At 38.9% G+C, this 21,680-nt stretch overlaps 1 protein-coding gene across 8 annotated transcripts in view; it reads right to left on the bottom strand.

The window, feature by feature from the left end:
- Nucleotides 1-7,585: 7,585 nt before the first annotated feature.
- Nucleotides 7,586-21,680, bottom strand: part of NfI (Nuclear factor I) — a 63,907-nt gene continuing 49,812 nt past the window's right edge. For 7 of the 8 annotated variants that reach the window (XM_074102840.1, XM_074102838.1, XM_074102837.1 and 4 more), the window contains 7 exons: nucleotides 21,560-21,661; nucleotides 20,768-20,883; nucleotides 19,892-20,012; nucleotides 18,166-18,335; nucleotides 16,939-17,078; nucleotides 16,516-16,604; nucleotides 7,586-16,047 (listed from right to left, as the gene is read on the bottom strand). In XM_074102840.1, the coding sequence (XP_073958941.1) occupies nucleotides 15,926-16,047; nucleotides 16,516-16,604; nucleotides 16,939-17,078; nucleotides 18,166-18,335; nucleotides 19,892-20,012; nucleotides 20,768-20,883; nucleotides 21,560-21,661 (860 nt within the window). In that variant the 3' untranslated portion in view covers nucleotides 7,586-15,925. The remainder of the gene's footprint in view (nucleotides 16,048-16,515; nucleotides 16,605-16,938; nucleotides 17,079-18,165; nucleotides 18,336-19,891; nucleotides 20,013-20,767; nucleotides 20,884-21,559; nucleotides 21,662-21,680) is intronic. The other variant, XM_074102834.1, reaches the window with a different exon arrangement.

Consider the following 21,680-nt stretch of genomic DNA (forward strand, 5'->3'; position numbering starts at 1 on the left):
AGATGATGTTTGTGTTGGTGTTACAACGGCTGTATCACACATGTCACATGTTTATAATGTTTAAGGTGTATCTTAGGTTAAGATGTTTAGGTGTGTAAGATGTTTTGTTTAGAGCAGGGTTTCTCAAAGTGGGGTTCGCTATTCGACGGTAGGGGGTTCGCGACAAGGTTTACGTGATGGTGGCTGCAAGACTGGCAAGATGATTAAAATTGGTTCTCCAAAAACCATTTTTGTATTTTCAACTCCTTTGTTACTTATTTGTTTGTTATTTGTTGTTGTTTGTTTCAGTTTGTATTTTCGTTGGCAAGACGATTGTTACCTATATTTGTTACCTTTTATTAAAGGGCAGGGTATTTTATTGGTAGGGGTTCGCTGTTGTCTAGAAACTTTAACAGGGGTATGTGGAGCCATAAGCTTGAGAAACCCTGGTTTAGAGGATGCCTGGGGACAGTCATGTGTGTAGGATGGCCGAATGTGGGAATGAGGGTGGATTTTTGTAAGAATGATTTGATGTGAATGAGCGACCGAATGACCGAAGACTAATGTGGAGTGAATGAGACGAGCGAATGAGTAAGAAAGATTTCAGTTACGATCGGGTGAGACTTGGTGCTGGTTGTGTTTTCTGTTTTCATTTGCTTTTGTTGTAGTACATATTCACTAGTTTCAAGTTTGAATAAACTCTTTTTCTAATGTTTATTTCAAAAAGTTGTTTACCTTCACACAATCCCACACCCACATACATGGTTCCGAATCCCCCTATACTAAGCCCACAGATAAACTAACTAAGGGTGGCTAACTAAAGCTATGCAATTAGGTAGGTTTCTGGGTAAAAATAAATGTTACTAGCTTTTGCCTGCGTGGATTTTGGTTATCGCGCGCTGTTCCCTCAGGAACTGTGCATTTTTCCAAGATAAAAAGTTGCCTATGTAACTTTCGGGCCCATAAACTATCTCTATGGCAAAAATACAAACACGGACAAACATACAAACACACCCTTAGGCATTTATAATATTAGTATGGAAGTATGGATTTTGTTTAAAGTGTCAGATAGATTATCAGAAAATGAAGAAATAAGTGCTCTATAAATTTTTATAGAATTTGTATTTGTATGAATATGTTGCTAAAGTCAAACTTCCAAGTTGACAGACATGTCTATTGGTATTATTGTTTTATGACATGCAAACGATTATCAGTTTTAGGGTGGTAGACCACATATTTGGCTCATGGTACCTACCAGCCCTAGGGTCACCTGAAGCCAAAACCGAACGGGCAACAACAAAACAACGAATAACCACAACTTACACCATATCATCATCATCATCCCACTCCTGATCACAGCCCAGAGAAGGCTATCAGGCCATAGTTCCCACGCGCGTCCAGTACGGAATGGGAACTTCACACCCATTGAATTGCTACGCAGGTTCCCCACGATGTTTTTCTTCACTGTAGAGCTTGTGGTAAATTTCTAATGTAATTTCATAAAACTCAGAGGTGCGCGTGCATGCCCGGGTTTGAACCCACGATTCTCTGCTAGAAAGGCCATAGCTCAAACCACTAGGTCACCACGGCTTATTTAAGTACTTAAAACAAACAAACAAATACGTACTTATACGTTCCTTAGGTACGTTACAAATGAAATAAAAGCTTGTTATAATAAAGAAAGAAATAAGTTATGTACAAAGTATATAACCATCATCATCATCAGCCGAAACACGTCTACTGTTGAACAAAAGCGTTTACCTTTACTTGCCCGAATTTCACTTGCCATACCAACGTTTGCCATAAAATAGAACCGTGCTGTTTTCAGGATTTTTTTAGGTTAGGTTAGATTAGTTTAATATCAACTCTGAAGAAATTACTATTTCAGAAATAAATTACTTTACTTATGGCAAATGAAAATTCTACAAAACGATAATTCGGGCAAACGACAGAGAAACGAACAAAAGCCTCCCCCTTAGAATGCCACAATAGACACGCAACGCATCCACTGGGTATCGGTCCCGGTAATGGCGTGTGTGAAATTCCCGATCCGCAGTAGGCCCAAGCCCTATTGTTCTGAGGGGAGGCCTGTGTCCTGCAATGGGACATGATAAAGACCAAGATGATGATGATGATGATGATGATTAAATGAGGTACCTAAGTCGTAAACCTAATATTACATTGGAAATTTTTTCAAGTGTTCAATTGTGTTCAAAACTCAAGGTTTTTGAACACCCTGCCCGCTTCATTGAAACAAAGATATTTGATTAATTGACAATAGATTTATTTACTTACTTACTTACTGAAAGTTTGTAGCAAAGTAATGTTTTCTAGTAACGTAACAAAAGTTTTCATTTAATTCCGCTCGAATTTTCAAATAGGTACTGTTTATAAAATCAGTTGTAAAAGTCCATTATTGATTTAAATACTTAATCCTAATCGCGCAACTATCAATACTAACAAGACGCCATTTTTCAATCTAACAAAATACGAAATTACAAAGACAACCTTACCAAATCAATATTTAAATCCTTTCCTCCTTCCAATATATCGTCATCAATTTCTATCGAGATATTCCGTCCATTAACAACGACGTTTACAATTATTTCTGCCATCATTCAATAAAATATCGAAATTTTTATTGATATAATTTGACCACAGTATCGGAAATCGTACGGATCTTACCCTCGTCCGTTGCCATAGCAACCCCGTCTAGAAAGCCCGGGCTGCAACGACACCGAAGACGTATCCCTTCTTCATTCACACTCGCTAATTTTCTTCGTAAGCGCAAGAGAGATGCGTATAGTTTCACAGTGCGTCGTCAGCGAATGTAACCCCTAGTAAAATCGATATCGCACAAGGCTAGTCGTCGATTATCCGCTCTTTCTTTTACGAATGCGACACAGTTCCATTACACTTATTTCCATAAAAGAAATCTAAGCCGTACTGCGTACATTTTAAGGTGGTTTTTGGGTTGAAATGGAGATTGTTGTAAAATCTTGTGGTTGAATGTTGGCGTGACCGCCGTTTTGCGTGTCTTCGCGAGTCGCATCGACTGTGTATTGATTTTCGTATTGCTTGCTTGTGGATTACAAATAACTTCGATTTATTGGATTAGTTTTGTTTTTCGGTCTAGATAGAGAAAGGGACGAATAGGTAAGTCGATTTCTTGTATACATAGCTTATGTCAAGTTAGAGTCAAGTAAAGTTCGTGATTAAGTATAGTTTTATGTACTTACTTAAGTAAATTGCAAATTGCAAAGTGTCATGCACTTACTATTTTGAGTTGACTCCAAATTTTGAAATAAGAATTTCACTCACTTCAAAACATCGGATTGACGTTTTTACGGCCATGTTATTTGGGTGGAAATGGTAGGTACCTACTTTGTACAAGTAGGTAGGTAGGTAACTACCTATACTTAACAAAAGGAATGTTTGTAGGTATGAATAATTAAGTATGTCGATCATTAATAACATGGTTTTATTCACCTTGGTCTAGCACAAACATTGAATATCTTCGCAGGTTTGAGCAGTTTACTTCGCGATATTTTCCTTCATCGTAAAGCGTGAAAAGTGTAGATAAAAGTAAAAGTGATTTCTCCTGAAAAATTAGGTCCAACGTAGAAACTATGGCCCAAGCCCTCTCAATCTGAGAGGAAACCTGTTCTCAGCAGAGGGACGTACCTACGCTACGTGTATAGCGTAGACCAAGTAAATTTTCCGCTTTCGTACCAACATACCTATATACGAGTATATATACTTACTCTGTTTCTACGGCAGGCGATAAAACGAACATTGAAGAAGTATATATTTTTTCCGATGCACTTTTTAGGGTTCCGTAGTCAACTAGGAACCCTTATGGTTTCGCCATGTCTGTCCGTCTGTCTATCGGTCCGCGACTAAGCTCAGAGGCCGTTAGTAAATAGCACTAGAAAGCTGTAATTTGGCATGAATATACATATATAACATATCAGTCACGCCGACAGTGGTAAAATAAATAAAAAAATACGGTACCTCCCATAGACGTAAAGACATAATACGTAATAGACAGGTTTTGCAGGTGGTAAGGACCTTGTGCAAGGTCCGCCCGGATTGCTACCACCATCTTGTTCGCTAATCCTGCCGTGAAGCAGCAGTGCTTGCACTGTTGTGTTTCGGCGTGGAGAGTAAGACAGCCGGTGAAATTACTGGCACTTGAGGTATCCCATCTTAGGCCTCTAGGTTGACAACGCATCTGCAATACCAGGGGTATTTCATATGTTTATGGGCGGTGGTGATCTCTTACCATCAGGAGACCCACTTGCTCGTTTGCCAACCAGTCAAATAAAAAAAAGACAATTTTTGTGATCCCCTGTTGACATCTATGGACATTAAACGCCTGATAATGATTTTTATTTTTATTTTTGTAAAGACGTAGCTAATATGGCAAAAACGGAACCCTTATAGTTTCACCATGCCTGTCTGTCAGACGGTCTATCTGTCTGTCCGTCCGTCCGCGGCTTTGCTCAGGGAATTTTTTTAGGGTACCTCCCATAGACGTAAAGTGGGGGTGATTTTTTTTCTCATTCAACCCTTTAGTGTGGGATTCGTTGGATAGGTCTTTTAAACCATTTTGCTAGACGATTTTTTGATTCATGTTTGCGAAATATTCAACTTTAAAGTGCAAATTTTCATTACAAAATGAAATAAGTAGTAAGAAAACTATAACGGCTACCATAGCGGCTAGTTCCATCTTCCCTCGTCTTCTAGTCAAACTGTTGGTTTGAAACTTGAAACATCTGAATAAAACCGGAAAAGTGCGAGTCGGACTAGCGCACTGGACTATTTAGTCCACTTATTAAAAAAAAATATAGGTATTTTCTGACGCTATTTCAACAAAAAAAAGTAATATTGTGTTTAAATATATACAAAAACAAAACCTTGTGGAAAGGTGATATAAAGTCAGATAATCTTTGTGGTTGGAGCCAATATAAAGTTTCGATGTAGTTACAAAATTGCGATTTTTTCCTCACGAGATTTCGTGACGTGAAATGTTTTTGAGAAATTTGGGATGTTTTATGCAGTTTATGCTTTATGATCTCGTCCTTAGTTAATAATTTCTTGACAAACTGATTTCCTGTCGATTCCATTTTGAGAAATACTCACTGAGAGCTATATATATATAGCTATATATCCAGTGTTAGGAGAGCCTCTCTCCTGAACAAATTGTACGTGGTGTGGGTTCCTCTTAGATGGGTATTTACTGACATATAAAAATTAGGATTTTTCAGATTTTCCTTTTTGTTTACGCTTAGTATGCGTTACCTTCGTACCAAATTTCAAGATTCTAGGAAATTCGCAAGTACCTGCCCCATAGCTTTTTTGGTTACAGCAATTTGTATGGAAACACCTTTTTTAATGGCTGTATCTTTGCGTATTTAAATCAGGGTTTCTTAAAGTGGGGTCCACGGACCTCTTAGGGGTCCGTAGCATGTGTATCAGGGGTCCGCAATAGGTTAGTCTGTAGTCTGTAAACATATTTTTATTAGGAAACTTCCAAAAATATTTTTGGACAGGGCTCCGTGGAATTGTTTGAATTGTGAAAGTGGTCAGTGAGTGCAAATAGTTTGAAATTCTAATTTAAATATAAATTTCAGAACACCGCTCCGCTTCCCGCTCCCCTACCCGCAACGCTGCTCGCTAGTGTCCAGTCTGCCTCCTAAAAAGTTGAATTCTCTGCATGCATCTGTAACACCTTTAGTTAAGAGGTATAGGTATGACTATTCACGATGACACGTGCCGTGGTTCTTATTACAATGACATTAATGGTCAATTTTGACAAAATCACGCATTATAAGTAAATTTTTAATAAATTATGTAATATAATTAGTGAAAAAAACAGCCGATTATTAAACCAGCTTTCTGGGAGTGCGTTCGTGGAGCTAAACAACTTGGGGTTCTTCAAAAAATGTGCCTGTCAGTCTCTCAAAGGGCCGGCAATGCACCTGTGATTCCCCTCGTGTTGCTGGTGTTCATGAGCGGCGGTTTCTCTCCATTAGGTGACCGCATGCTCGTCTTTATCGCTTAGAAAAAAATCTACCAAGTCGCGTGTAGGTACCTATTTCTCAAAAAGTTCTCCACTTATAAAAAAAAATCCTGACGCTATTTCAACACAAAAAATAAGTTATATTGTTTTTGAACATGTACAAAACGCTTGAGCTTTACGGTGAAGGAAAACATCGTGAGGAAACCTGCACAAACCTGCGAAGCAATTCAATGGTGTGTGTGAAGTTCCCAATCCGCACTGGGCCCGCGTGGGATCTACTGCGCAAGCCCTCTCATTCTGAGGGGAGGCCTGTGCCCTGCAGTGGGACGTATATAGGCTGGGATGATGTACAAAACCTTGTCAGATAATCTTTGTTGTTGGAGCCAATAAAAAGTTTCGATGTAGTTACAAAATTACGATTTTTTTCTCACAAGATTTCGTGACGTTTTTCTGACGTCAAGCAATTTTGGATGTTGTATGCAGTTTATGCTGATCTCGTCCTTAGTGATAATAATAATATGTTAATTTCTTGACAAAGTGATTTCTTGTCAGTTTCATGACGGGACAACTTTTTGAGTAAGTAATTTTCACATAATAAGCACTTATGACTGAACTGAGCATGCCGAGCTTAGAGACAGCACTGTGTTCACTTCTCTGCACACATGGGGATTCGTGGTTGCAGGCAGGACATGAATGACAACCCTGTCATCAGGGAATTTTCATTCTGAATAATACGACCTCAATACGACAGTATGCTACATCCCGTATGTTACAGTATGCTTGTCTACCTCTGTACCTATAGGATGAATGATTACTTTGGCGTTTGCATTTAAGTGAACCTTTTACTTTACTTTTGCAGGTGGTAGGACCTTGTGCAAGGTCCGCCCGGATTGCTACCACAATCTTGCTCGCTATCCTGCCGTGAAGCAGCAGTGCTTGCACTGTTGTGTTTCGGCGTGGAGAGTAAGACAGCCGGTGAAATTACTGGCACTTGAGGTATCCCATCTTAGACCTCTAGGTTGGCAACGCATCTGCAATACCCCTGGTGTTGCAGATGTTTATGGGCGGCGGTAATCTCTACCATCAGGAGACCCATCGTTTGTCATCAAGTCGAATAAAAAAAAACCTTTTACTTCTTTTTTCAAAATAGTTAATTTAATAATTTTTGATGACAAAAAATTGTCCCCAATTTTTCCTACAATTTTGACGTGTCCATTTTGTGACGACCCATGTAAACTGTGTAAAAGAGTCGCAAAAATGATAAAAATAGAAACACTTTTTTTCTATGTTCAAATCAATATATCAATCAATTAGCTAACTCAAAAAAAAGTAGGTACGTACATTCAAGTGCATAAATAAGAAAAGTATCTATTCGAACCACTCAAAAATATGTTACTATGGCCTTATTGCGTCGGAATAAGAGTCTGTGGTACTTATTTTTGAAATTTTGAATAAGTTCATATTTTCAAAATGAAAAATACCCATTTTCGTGGCCAGCGTACTTCATCTTAGACAAAGCGTACTTCATCTTAAATGCATAAAAAAGTTTTGGAAAATTGTTGATTAAATAAAACTCAACTGTGTGTTTGTTTGTTTGTATTGCGTCAACTGTAACATTTTCAGTTTTCATCGATATTTGAGCAAAGTTTACCTACATTATTATAACTGCTCGCTTAATCTCGTTCACTTGTATACTTTTGTTCAAAAAAATGCATTTACGCAAAACTCATCGCTCCATCATTTTTTATAACAGCGCCATCTGTTGAATTTTCGGTGCAACTGATTCACTTCATTGTGATTTCCGTGCGATGTGACTTGGGCGCGGCGTGTCTGCAGGGCTACTACGAAACTCGAAACTCGAAGTTCGTGTGGTGCGGTCCCTCTGACACTAATACTATTTAATACGAGAGCGAGAGGGACGGTACGATCTGAACTTCGAGTTTCGTAGTAGCCCTGCTGTATTTATTTAAAGTATTGGTTATGTTCAAAGCAACAAGTGAACGCGGAACGCGGGCATAACAACGCATGCTATGTCATATGCTCTTAACCCTCCATGACAATACACACGACACGAGTATGTGCCTCCATATTTTGTTTTAAGCTTTAAGCACCAATTTTCTTTATAACAAGTCGTTCGAAATAATTAAACGACTAAAATACTATAAATATCTTACTATGTATAGGTTAAAAATACGTGTTATAACATTTTTACAAGTCTATTGTTAGTGAATCAGATGACCTATCTCAAGATCTGTGGCTATTGAAGAAAGCGAACGCTTTCGTGAAACTGACCTTATAATGCGAAGTTCTAAGTTCGAACTTCGAATCGTGCCAGTCCGCTCATGCTAATAGTATTAAATAAGAGAGTGAGCGAGACGGTACAATGAACTTCGATTTTTGAATTTCAGAGTAGCCCCCAGATCATTTGATTCTTAGAAGTACGGATGTAACTTAAAAAATTGGAGAAATATAGAGAATATGAAAGCATCAGATAATTCATAACAAACACCGTGACTTAATGGCTCTACTTCAAATTAAAATTAATTAAATACAATCATAACATATTTACACACAATTAGAATAGAACTAAATTTAATTAAATTCGCTAAAAAAACATAATTGCATCCGAACAAAAATAATTCGTCGCTACGAGTATTTTTCTATTGGTTAATTATTCTTAACATTATTTCTATTTACGTATGTGTTATTTACTTTCTGAAATCCATAAAAAAAATGCACAGACACAAACAATAATACATCATGATTTCATTGAATTATCTTTTTTCTTTTCCATTTCTTTTTCTTCGTAATAATACAGGTATCTAAGTATAATATTGCCAGTATTTTTGTTAGTGTCTGTCCTTTTAGAAATAAGACGGATCTGTGTTTGCTTTTTATTTCGAATTATAATTTTCAATAAAATAAAATGAAATTATGTGCAATTCTTTTGTATAATATGTGTGGTTCCAAATATATAGAATAGTTTTTAATAAGCCATGCGATTCTACATATTCATCAAACGAAAAGCTTTGCTAAGTCAAATTCCGCTTGGATTAAGATATATTGCAGTAAAATATACAAGGTACTTAAAGGGTATAATGTAGGTACTAAAATTATACAATATTGTAGACGTATTTATATTTCAGCGAAACTACGCATTAAAGCGTTACTTAATAGTAGAATAATATTAGAAGAGGGTTACAAATGTATGCTGGACTGTGCGTGTACGCTAGTCCAGACAAAGGATGTCTAGTTACAATTTATTGACAATAGGATGGCATGACATAACGTGAAACTACTGGTAGTAAAATGTACCAAAGATTTTATATGTTAAAGAACTAATCGAAGGAAACGTACTACCAATATTACCGCTTTTGTCTGCCATCATAATAATTTCAAAGGAAAAGAGGTAAGGATTACGAATTTTACATAAAACTTAAAGAGATTACACCTTTGGAGTTAATTTACCAAGCCGTTGGCCAATGATTGACAGGTCTTTATAAATATTGGAACCTTTGGGTTAAGAATGTGTGACGCAGTCCCATAAGAGATCAACACATAAGCCGCTGCCGAAAAAAACACTAACTATGACAACGATCAAAGTCCAGGCATTGAAAATAATGTTTATCATTTATTCTATTTAGCACGTTGTATAGAACGCATCATAAATATCATACAATATTGTTGTATCTAAGGCACATAATCTTTAGGCTTCCAATTACTCCATATCGTACACTGGTGCTATAAAAAACAACGTACCGTAACCGTGACAAACTACTCGTCGTTATTAATGCAAGAAAAACTATGAAATATTTAAATTTTTCGCCCAAAACTTTCATTGTCATTCACATTTTTTTCTGTAAGACCCCTAGGTACTGTAAATGTTACTTTTGCATTCTTATATCCCAATTATGTTAAGCAATTTGACTACTTGTTTCTGACTACTTAAATCGAAAAAAATCGTTCCTTTCCCTTGTCAAATTGTGACGAGGAAATCTCAAAGATCATATGTTGTGAACAAAAATACTTTATTGAGCTCTCAATTAAAAATAGACATACTTCAAGCTTTTCTTACAAACATGACACTGAGTCAATTAGTTAATTTTCCTTTTAATTTATCCAGCAGTATTATTTACAACCCTTCTATTTGTCACGTAATAAACCGTGCAAAGCTATTAATCCAAATCAAAAACTATCGAAACTACGAACAGCTGCCGTTAGAAAACGTCTCTCTGATACTGTAGCGTGTTAAAATTAACGCGAAGTTTGTGTCCCTTTTTGGCTAATGAAATTTGAAAGGGTCGGATTATCTTCGTGTTAAACTAACCAGCTAGCACCTCAGCTTTATCGTTTAGTATAACAAATACATCTTACATTATGTCTGTATGCATTCCATTGCGCGCCGCGCGCTATCAATTTAGCCAATCATACAAAAACAACTATTTCAATATAAGACACGTTCAGAATGAACAGTTGAATCACAGTCTAGAATTTTCGGCACCAATGAGCTTTTAAATTCGTCACCATTTTATTAATTTGCCTTACCCTTCACAAGGTCATCATCATCATCAGGTGAAATTTCCAATTGCAATCGACAAGCCTTAAGTGACATTTAAGTAACTATTTTATTTTATAATTGTTATTATATCTTCTAATAACGTCTATAGCTAGCAATTGACTAATTCTGGCCTTCCTGCCTAGTTGAACTAACAGCTGACTATATTTTTAACCAGCTATGAATATCGAACTGCTCTACATCAAATCCAACCGTATGAACTTTTCAGCCAGATTCTATTGAAAAAATATGTCTTGCAACCATTATATAGGATCGAGCTACATCAGTACCAATCTCTAGCTTTACTAAAGCTGTTTTTATAATATATTTTATCTATTGCTTGTCAATTATTGCTACGGTTCCTATCAGGCTATGTTCCTATTTAGAAGTCAAAGCGGATGACAGTTTTCGGAGACTGTCAGTAATCGCTCTCGTTTTGCTAGCTCTTTTCAGTCGTTTTTCGAATGAGACAGCCAACTACTGACAATATACGAGAATATCTGACTAGCAAACGAATAGTGGCAAAATTAAACATTATCATATCAAAATTAAAACGATGCTTGAATTACGACGCATCATACACCCAAAGAATGCGTATTAATATTATATTTCGGGCAAAAACGTACAGCTTATTTGCTATATAAAGATCTCTTCCTCTTTAATACCTTAAACCTTCATTCAGGATTTGATTTGATTTACTTCTGTGGTTTTTGTAGGTTTGTTTATCATTTAGCAATATTAGGATTGCTTTCGTAGTTTTCTGTAAGCTTGCTATACGCTTCTGCCTGCAATAAAATATAGATAATGACAAGAACTGAAGTTATATTTCTCAAATGTGTCAAATTTGAGATGTTACTTGCGTTAAATTACTATTTTCGACACACACTTATCATCCAACAAAAACAACTTATAAACACGCAAAAAAATCTTAACCACACTTACATACCCTAACTCTATTAAAAATTGTGTATATATATTTGGATTTCGTTAAGTGTAATTTGGCCACAATTTTAGTTTCTACCCCTTACTAATAAACGTAAGGGGCGTCGTATAAATGTAAATATTCTTTTAGATTTAAGTAACATTAAATTTACATTGTAACTCTAATGACTAGCTCTTCTCGTGAGGCCACGGGATTAGCGAAAAAAATTGTGAGAAAAAAAGAAAGTACTAGATTCTATAATTAGAGGATTAAGGCTAATTAATACAAATATTATATAAATCGTGCTCTGATCACCCAAAATCACAAGTAAAACAATAAAACAAAAATATGTTATTTTGAAAACCTATGTTGACATTTTTGTAGAGACGCTCATTATTTATTAGTTTAGTTTTTATTATAAATAAATCATGGTGAAGAAATAATAAATATCATGAGTAAAGTACTTCTAATTATTTTACACCCGTGTGCCATCTTAAAATGTCAAACTTAAGAGATCTGGGTGCCAAGAAATCTTTTTAATATTAAAGTTGATAATAAAACGATTATGTAATTCCAGGCATCAGAACACGATGTTCTTATGTTAATAAGTATGAATTGTCCACGTTACAATTATGAGCGGATGGATTTTTAAAAGATCACTACAATTTACAAATAACTATGTACGAAGTTATAATTATTATAAGTTTTAATTCATGAAAGGCACCTATAAAATGTCCCGACACATGTCGAGCTACAAATATCTGCCGGTTGTTTGTTTCGACTCGAAATATATTTTCCCTGGATCTCTTTTTACTGAAAATCAAATGCAGAAACAGTGCGCCATGTGTTTTCTTTAAAATAAATGATAGAAAATCAAATGACAACGTGTTTATTGAATAATTCACGGTAATTGAGTTTAGGTACAGTCATAAATATTTGCTTTATTCAGATGGTTATTTAAATAAGTAATGGTTATCTGTACAGTTTGTTTAGCTATGTTACGAATCGAAACAAAAACTCGGCGCTTCGGCTACTAATTATAACTAAACTAATCTTAAGCAAGGCTCGTCTTTCATAAATATTCAATAAATTAAAACAAATTCGTAAACTACCTTACCCTAACCATCAATACAAAACACACAACAACGCAACAAAAAAAAAAACAAATTATAATATCACACTTTTGTCAATAATAAACATGTTTTGACATGGAAGCATTTGATTTCACACTTAAAGTAGGAGCATTTTTATGTATTTTGACATAAGAGTTTGCTGGTACAATTAAGTAATGTCCCGTTTGACTACTGTCAAAATTACTTATAAAAATACACCTGCTTTAGCTTGTCCGTACTGTCTCACAGCAAACGAATAATAAGCTGCATTTTAACTTTTACTTCACTAAATTACTGGAAGGCTTGATCATATCATACTCGTTCTCGTATTCTATAAAAATATTAGAATATATAATGTTTTTTCGTAGCTATTTTTACATTATCGTTGGAGTATTGTTTTTTGTTCGCCTTAATAAGTATATAAATGGAGCGCCGACTGTCTGTGTGCTGCTTTACCGCTAGATGGCACTGTTTTCAATTCCCTAACGACGCCTTTACAATGTTACTGCGTACTGTAAACGTTTATTACTTTAACCTAAAGATGGCGCCTGTATCACCATATTGCTATTACGAAATTAATTTACGAATTTTATTACGAAAAGTATACAGATGATCTATAACCAAGCTTAAGAGCACACAGACAGATGACGTGTTTTTAAATCTAAATTTCAACTACAACCGCATTATTATATAAATATTTACACTAAACCACGTCCCTGAATTATTATTGCTTTAATTTCGTACAATCTCGAGTTACACAAGATTAATCGTGTGGATGGACAAATCTCGAATTAATTTTGCCTCATATTAATTGCTTCGGCCGTTCGATGACAGCGCCAAGAATAACTTACTTAAATAACTTGGTAATTCTGCTTCATCTCAAGAATTATATTACAGGAAATCTCATGTCTTTACTTATTTTGGTTATATAAAAACAGGCCGATAATAATAATGACCAATTGACATTGTTGAGAAACATTTTTAGCACTCTTAACGGCAGAGGTATTTTATTTTTAAACAGCCACATACTGTCTTGGGTGGTAATAGATTAACACAAAGGTCATGGCGTAGTAGTCTATTTTTGTAAAGTTAACCCCCCCACTGAACCAGTATGTGTGACTTGCCCCATACACTTAACAAATGAGTCAAACAGATTCGTCGGCATAATCATCTGGCTAAATCGTGTACCAAATTTTAGTTCCGATATTTCGACAGAAGTCACTTTTATTGGGTTTCAAAAGCTAGTGTAGACATAGCGTAAGAATAACGACTAGTGAGGTAACTCAGCTGTCTAAACAAGGCAAGCTATAGATACAGTGCACAAAATATTTCCATCGGCACAAGTCGGTTCTCAATCGGAATACGGTGGCACCCGAAGTGTCAATCAATTATTGTATTAAATTAGTAACATTTTCATATCCATTATTGTGGAAATTTATTATTTAGTGTCAAATTTGATGCGACTTTCCTCTTCAGCTGTATGATGGACACTGAAACTAATTGAGAGAGCACGGTAAATACAAATTTCTCCGATAACATACGATACCATTAGGCACTATATCTATAGGAGCGAGTCCTCCTCATCGCTAATTGACCGACCTTCAGTGCGAACTCTGCTGATTGTAGATATTTAGTCCAAGTCTAAGAAATACACCCACTATTAGAAATAATTACGCTATGCTATACCAGCGCACACACTCGACGACTGGCATGGTAAATAGAGAGGAATAACAAGCCTGAGAAATATCTTGCAAGTTTGGTTACGTTGCCGGGCCGTGGGCCTAAATATATACTCGTAGTCGAGGTGACGTTTGCCAGACAAGCACTAGCCTACGTGGGCTCTCCATGGGCCTGGTTTGTGAAACAGGCGGTAGTAAAGGGGTCCACGTAGACTAATTTCCATCCCTTGCGACATACAGTCTCGGGCCCCGGCCTTGTGAGGAGCCACCCGAGTCCTTCTGGCTCAGTCTGACCTTGCAATACCGCAACTCACATGATATTTCTCACTCCTTCCAAACAAAGCTGTTATGTCGCTACTCGTCATGACAGTGCTCTCTATGTCTCTCTCATCGTAACCGGCAAGAGAGACTGAGACAGGAAGCGCGAGGAGCAGTGTGGCGCAGGGAAAAAATGGCGTAGAGTGAACCTTTTTTACTATTTAGATCACAAGGAGAGTACGAGAAACATGAGTTAGTCATGTCTCACTGCAGTTAGACGCAGCCTTTGCCATACTTGTAAGAATTTATAGGCAGTCCAAAGGAAGTCGGAACTGTTCATGCCACTGGAGCTCCATCCCAATTTAGATACCACTAAGTTTATGTTTTGGAAGAACAAATAACCGTTGGGGAAGAAAATTTGTCGAATGGCGACCACGAAACGAAAGACGGTGTCGACAGGCCTCTCGCTAGATGGACCGAAAACGGATAGATGCAGTTTTGCACATGAAACTACTATGAGACTCACAGGCACGGGCAGGTAGTGTAGGGATCCAAACCATGAAACACATAATCCAGCGTTGCCCTATCTGCACTCTTACACCTGGCCAGGACCCTCACAACGAACGCAGTTGTATGGCTCAACACCCTGAATGTTTATGTTTAGCGTGTTGTTTTATTAAGTAACTTCTATATTGTAAGCCTATTTTCAAATGTATGCCATATGATTCTATAGGGTGACCAACAGTTCAGCCGATGATAAAGTCTTAAAGCGCCCTATGCACGACGGGGCGCCAGTGTGAGGCAGGCAGGTGCAGGTAGTGTAGGGAGACCTTTGTTCAACAGTTCAGCCGATGATAAAGTCTTAAAGCGCCCTATGCACGACGGGGCGCCAGTGTGAGGCAGGCAGGTGCAGGTAGTGTAGGGAGACCTTTGTTCAACAGTTCAGCCGATGATAAAGTCTTAAAGCGCCCTATGCACGACGGGGCGCCAGTGTGAGGCAGGCAGGTGCAGGTAGTGTAGGGAGACCTTTGTTCAACAGTTCAGCCGATGATAAAGTCTTAAAGCGCCCTATGCACGACGGGGCGCCAGTGTGAGGCAGGCAGGTGCAGGTAGTGTAGGGAGACCTTTGTTCAACAGTTCAGCCGATGATAAAGTCTTAAAGCGCCCTATGCACGACGGGGCGCCAGTGTGAGGCAGGCAGGTGCAGGTAGTGTAGGGAGACCTTTGTTCAACAGTTCAGCCGATGATAAAGTCTTAAAGCGCCCTATGCACGACGGGGCGCCAGTGTGGCGGCGGCGCGGGCGTCCAACGCAGCACAGTTTGCGCGTCCAGCTCGTCCCTCTCCGAGCTCGCAGGCGTCTGGACGGGTGCGTCCAGCGTCCGCGACGGCTCGGATCACGGTGAACGCAGGTCCGGCGCTTTGTCTGGAGCGATGTCCTCGGTCTGTTCCACGGAGACGGCTGTCGTGTCCATTGCCGTCGCCTCGGAGGTTATCACGTTGGATTGGAAGAAGCGTTCTGGAAAAATGACAGTCTTCAATCACCTAAGAAGCTGCTTGACATTACACTACAATGTTTTAATGTGTTTGGGCACAAACGATGCATGGTTCTTAAAAATAAACAAGTTACAATTTACATTAACCAATGAAGCTGCCAGGCCGTGATGGCCTAGTGGTTTGACCTATCGCCTCTCAAGCAGAGGGTCGTGGGTTCAAACCCCGGCTCGCACCTCTGAGTTTTTCGAAATTCATGTGCGGAATTCCATTTGAAATTTACCACGAGCTTTGCGGTGAAGGAAAACATCGTGAGGAAACCTGCACGAACCTGCGAAGCGATTCAATGGTGCGTGCGAAGTTCCCAATCCGCACTGGGCTCGCGTGGGAACTTATGGCCCAAGCCCTCTTGTTCTGAGCGGAGGCCTGTGCCCAGCAGTGGGACGTATATAGGCTGGGATGATGATGAACGTATTAGTAAAAAAACACTCACCATCATCTAGCAACACGACGTGGTCCGGCCCCGCCGGCGCCGTCATTATGTTGAACTCTTCTTCTAAAGTCGGGAATGGAGCGTTCCATCTGTAATGAATACCCGTAAAAGTAACAAATTTGGAGTTGAAATAAAAAATACAAAAACACTCCAAAAAACCAATCATAAAAACGTTTGCAATGTATACTAAAAGCACGCTTAGGAGATGAGCTACGAAGGAATAGCCTTATAACTGTCACAACTCCTAACTTTTAGTGGATTTGTACCCCATAAAATCATACTTTTAATAAGTGACCCAGGAGACGTTACCATGGCAACCAGCTACACTAAAAAGTTTATTGACCCAAATAATCAGTTAAGATACGCCGTTTAGTTTCCTTAATCGCACTGCTGGTTAAAATGATAGTATTTTTGATGTGTGACCTAGGAGGCGCGCGGGGCGGAGCGCGCGGCGCGTAGAGGCCGAGCCCGCCGGGCGGGGACAGCGCGCCGCCGCCGCTCGCGCACACCGCGCCGCCGCCGCCCGCGCCGCCCACGCTGCTCAGCGACCCGTAGCTGAACACCTGTAAACAACAATGTTAAGGGATCATTCTTATTATGCTATACTAGAATTTACCCGCAGTGTTTCAAGATTTTATCCCTATCCCGTGGGAATATCGGGATAAAAAGTAGCCTATGTGTTATTCCAGACGTCCAGCTACCTGCATACCAAATTTTATGATTCTAAGCCCAGCGGTTGTTATTTCAAGATTTTATCCCTCCCGTGGAAATATCTTGATAAACAGTAGCCTATTTGTAATTCCAAACGGGCCGTTTACTCGCTTGTGCTTGTGAGAGCTTGCTGAAGCTTGGCAAGTGTGTAAATGTAGCATTATTCAAGCGATCCAAACAGTTTTAATGACAACACATGAAGGGATGCTCTGTGAAGTACTTTTCAGTTGATGATAAAGATAAGAAAAGACAATGGAGTGGCTTATTGTATTGATTTCACATTGCAGAAAGAAGAATGGCATTTTCGTGTTCACATTTTTTTATGAATGGGCTGTAGAATTTGATAACATTTTTTATTGTTTTTGTAGACGTCCTGGACTTCTACCTACTATGTAGATGACCTTATGGGCTCCTCTGAACATGGGGCTGTAAATGCAAGGTTCGATTCTTCTTCTATCTGTATGCCAGTTTGTGTCAAATGGATGGATTCATTTCGATGCGGTTTTTACGTGAAAGCCAGTTTCCTTGCGGTGATTCTTAGCTATGTTTCATTATTTTTGACGACCAGATGGCCTACTGATTAGATAACCTGACTACGAAGCTTGAGGTCCCGGGTTCGATTCCCGTGTCGCGGCAGATATTGGCATGAAAAATATGTTTGTTCTCGGGTCTTGGGTGTTTAATATGTATTTAAGTATGTATCTATATCTATATAATTATATTTATCCGTTGCTTAGTACCCATAACACAAGCTTTGCTAAGCTTACTTTGGGACTAGGTCAATTGGTGTGAATTGTCCCATGATATTTATTTATTTATTATAATCGGTCCAGCCATTTTTGAGATATTACAATGTCGAGGGTTTTTCAACTTAACTAAGGTATTCTCTTTCTAAATTCTTAGGTGATTTCTTTCTTTTCCAGCAGTTGCTGTACTCACCTGCTGCGGCTGGTGGAAGTGATTGAAGTGCGAAATCGGCGGGTGGCAGTCAGTCCGGTAGGCGTGCGGGGAGCGGCGGCGCGGGGAGCCGGGGGGGGACCGCTCCGGGGAGGGGGGGGAGCTCAGCTCACTCGGCGGCATCGACGACAGCGCCATGTAGTCCTCTCGGGCTGAGGATAAACAGTTAGTTTTAGCTGGTTGGTGGTAGGAGAATGGGCCATATAGTTTCCTAACGCTCCGTTTCCACCAGAGATGTGCGAGAATGTGTTGCGAGGAATGTGTTTTTATAAACAAATAGAAACGCTTAATTTACCTAGCCTCGCTCCGCTCAGCTGTTTCCAACAGATGTGCTGTGCAAAGATAGGTACTTAAATGACGCGTTTCTATTGATTCATGAAAATAAAATAAATAAAAAATAAAAAGCCTTTATTATTCCCTGTCTCCTGGTGTTAGTATGATTAGTTTCATTTATTTTGTTTATTTTCTTCTGAGACTTGGGCCCCTTTTTGAGTGAAGGCCTCCTCCATCTTCTTCCACAGCTCTCTGTCTTTGGCAGTACTTGTCCAGTCGGTTCCAGCGATTTTTGCAATGTCAAAAAAGACTGATTGATAAGCTGCCTTTTGCCTTGTCTGCTGTATGGATGTCAAACATGGAGTTTTACAAATAAAATGAAACAGAAAATTATAACAACACAAAGAGCAATGGAAAGGAGTATTTTTTAAACATTAGAAAAAATATATAAAATAAGAAGCGACAAGATTCATGAAAAACACATTGAAAATCCTCGCAACACATCCTTGCACATCTCTGGTGGAAACGGAACCTAAAGTTGTGTCAGGTTTACGTTATAATTTGTAGTGTTTTGTGGTTAACATACGCGTGTTTTCCAAGTGGCTCTCTAAGAAAGTACACTCCTGAGCTCTTAAAAAATCCTTCGGATTTTAGAAGCATGCTTCGGGTATAGACGATGACACGCGATCGTGATATTTCTGTTCTGTTATCAACTTGCAAAACTTTTCAAAGTTACCGTAAAAAGTTATGTAAAGAATAATCATAAGTACAAAATAAACCTTACTGTAATAATATTACGCTTCTTTATCTTTTGTCTAATTTTAATACAATATGACTTTTTGTCATGATACAAATAAAACAAAATTAGAATTTTCGAATTCTTCCATCGTTAATTTAAATTGAGAACACCCCGCCTTAACACACTACTTTTATTTGGAAGTATATATAGATAGAGCTGTTGTTATATTGTATCTACTTCTCTTGGCCTCTTGGGTATGTGAAATGAATTTTTTTGGTCTGCTTTCGTTTAACATTTTTTAAACGTACTTTTCGAAATCCCCGTTGCTTCTATAACTCGGTCTTGAACGTTATTAAAATATTTACGATCAACACTTTTCTTGAAACGTTCAGCTTCATTACAAAATATTTATATACATTATAAACAATTTCCCGTTATTGGCTATTTACAGATATACCCTGTTTAAGTTGACTAAATAAATAAGTGGTGGTTTTAATTGCTCTGTATAAATCAATGAAAACAAAACGAGTGCACTCTCCGCGTGATGGATTGCTACTAAGTCAAAAAGATTGTCATTTTCTACAACAATTCCTTTTTTCTACAACAGTTTTCTACAACCATTTCCCCCGAAACCCGAAATAGTAGGGCCAGCTACCCAACAAAATAATATAAATTGAAGGATGAAGGCAGACTTACAACAGTGATTACCTGTGGACCGTATGATGGCCACGGGCCTGGCCATCGGTGGCAGTGGTGGCGGAGGCAGCATGGAACTGCTGAAGTACGCTGGCTTTGGACTCCTCGAGAGACTGTGGACCTGAAAGAAGGAAAAAAATAGCGTTTCAAAAAGCAATTCAATTTATTTACGAAAATTGGCTCTATACAGTTTTTGATGATTCTGCCAATGTCGAGGTTGGGTAAGACAATTAGAACTTCGTAGAATACCTATCTCATGTTAAAGTTCACTGGCAGTCTCACTTTCTAGACGACCAGATCCAAGTGGTGGTCAAGGTTCGATCCCCGGTAGGGTAGATGTTCGTAAGTATCAAAAATATGAATGTTTGCTCTCGAGTCTTGGGTCTTTAATCTTTAACCCCCGGCGCAAGAAGAGGGGTGTTATAAGTTTGACCGCTATGTGTGTCTGTCTGTCTATCTGTGTGTCTGTCTGTGGCACCGTAGCTCTTAAACAGGTGGACCGATTTGAATGCGGTTCTTTTTATTTGAAAGCAGATTTTCTAGCGATGGTTCTGACATGTTTCATCAAAATCGGTTCAGCATTTTTGTGATATTTAACTTAAAAGTGACAAAGTCAGGGGTTTAACTTTTTGTTGGTTAGGTTTATTTAAGTATGTCTTTTTAAGTCAACGATTTTTATTTAAAATTAATTTAGGTATAGGTAAGGCCACGAGAGTTGAAGTTAATGAAATGACACACAAGTGATTGCATAAAAGGAGAATGAATGAAATGGATGAGTGAATGACAAAATTCCGCTGTCATTACATGACATGTTCTTGTGTGCTCACGCTCTCAACACTGGTGGCACTGCCTATAAAGAAACTTGTTCTTTCTCACCTGTAGCTGCTGAATGTCAGTGGGTTCCTGACAGACGAATGTGACAAAGTCCCCGAGGGAGTCCTGCGGCGCGTCGTACTTGGTACTCGGGTGCTGGCTGCTTAAAGCGTCTGACGCTGTGGAAGCAATACAGTTCACAACTGTCAATTTATAAACATATCTAGATAGTGTAACAACACGAGAAGTGTTTTAGTTTAGTGACTATCTATTCCATTAAACTGCGTACTGACAGCGCGTACATTGGTACGCGTAGTCGGTTACGCGTGTGTTTACGCGTACATTGAATACGGGTATAGCTCCTGTATGGACCGCCATGAACCTAAACGCGAGCTGAATCGATCCATAGCGCTACGAGCTTACGAGCTCCAGAGCTTTATACATTTTGCCGTCCAAATATCGCGTACCAGAACAAGCGCGTCCTCTTTGACGCGCGGCCAAAGAACGACTGCCGGTGGCTCGCTCGCGAGTCAGTTCATGCGGCACGCGTTCTCCAAGAGTGTACGCGTAGCTGCACGAACGGACATGGCGTTCTAGCAGGGCTACTACGAAACTCGAAGTTCGTGTCGTGCGGTCCCTCTGACACTTATACTATTTAATACGAGAGCGAGAGGGACGGTACGATGCGAACTTCGAGTTTCAAGTTTCGTAGTAGCCCTGTAGGACACGAGTAACCGACTACGCGTACCAATGTACGCGCCGTCCGCACGCAGCTTTAGATTCCAGGGGTGTTCGACGCGCTCTTGGCCGGTTCTTAATACATGTCATAAGATAAAAGAAAATGACCATATTTACCAGTAGGATGTGTGTCGGTGGTTGGTGGCGGATGCTGATAGAATATGGTGTTTGAGGAGACCAGTGGCGCCTGACTGAGGCCCACCGAGCTGGGAGGGATGCCTGTGAACAATATTTAGAC

This window comes from Choristoneura fumiferana, chromosome 19 (genome assembly GCF_025370935.1).
Source record: "Choristoneura fumiferana chromosome 19, NRCan_CFum_1, whole genome shotgun sequence".
Lineage (NCBI taxonomy): Eukaryota > Metazoa > Arthropoda > Insecta > Lepidoptera > Tortricidae > Choristoneura > Choristoneura fumiferana.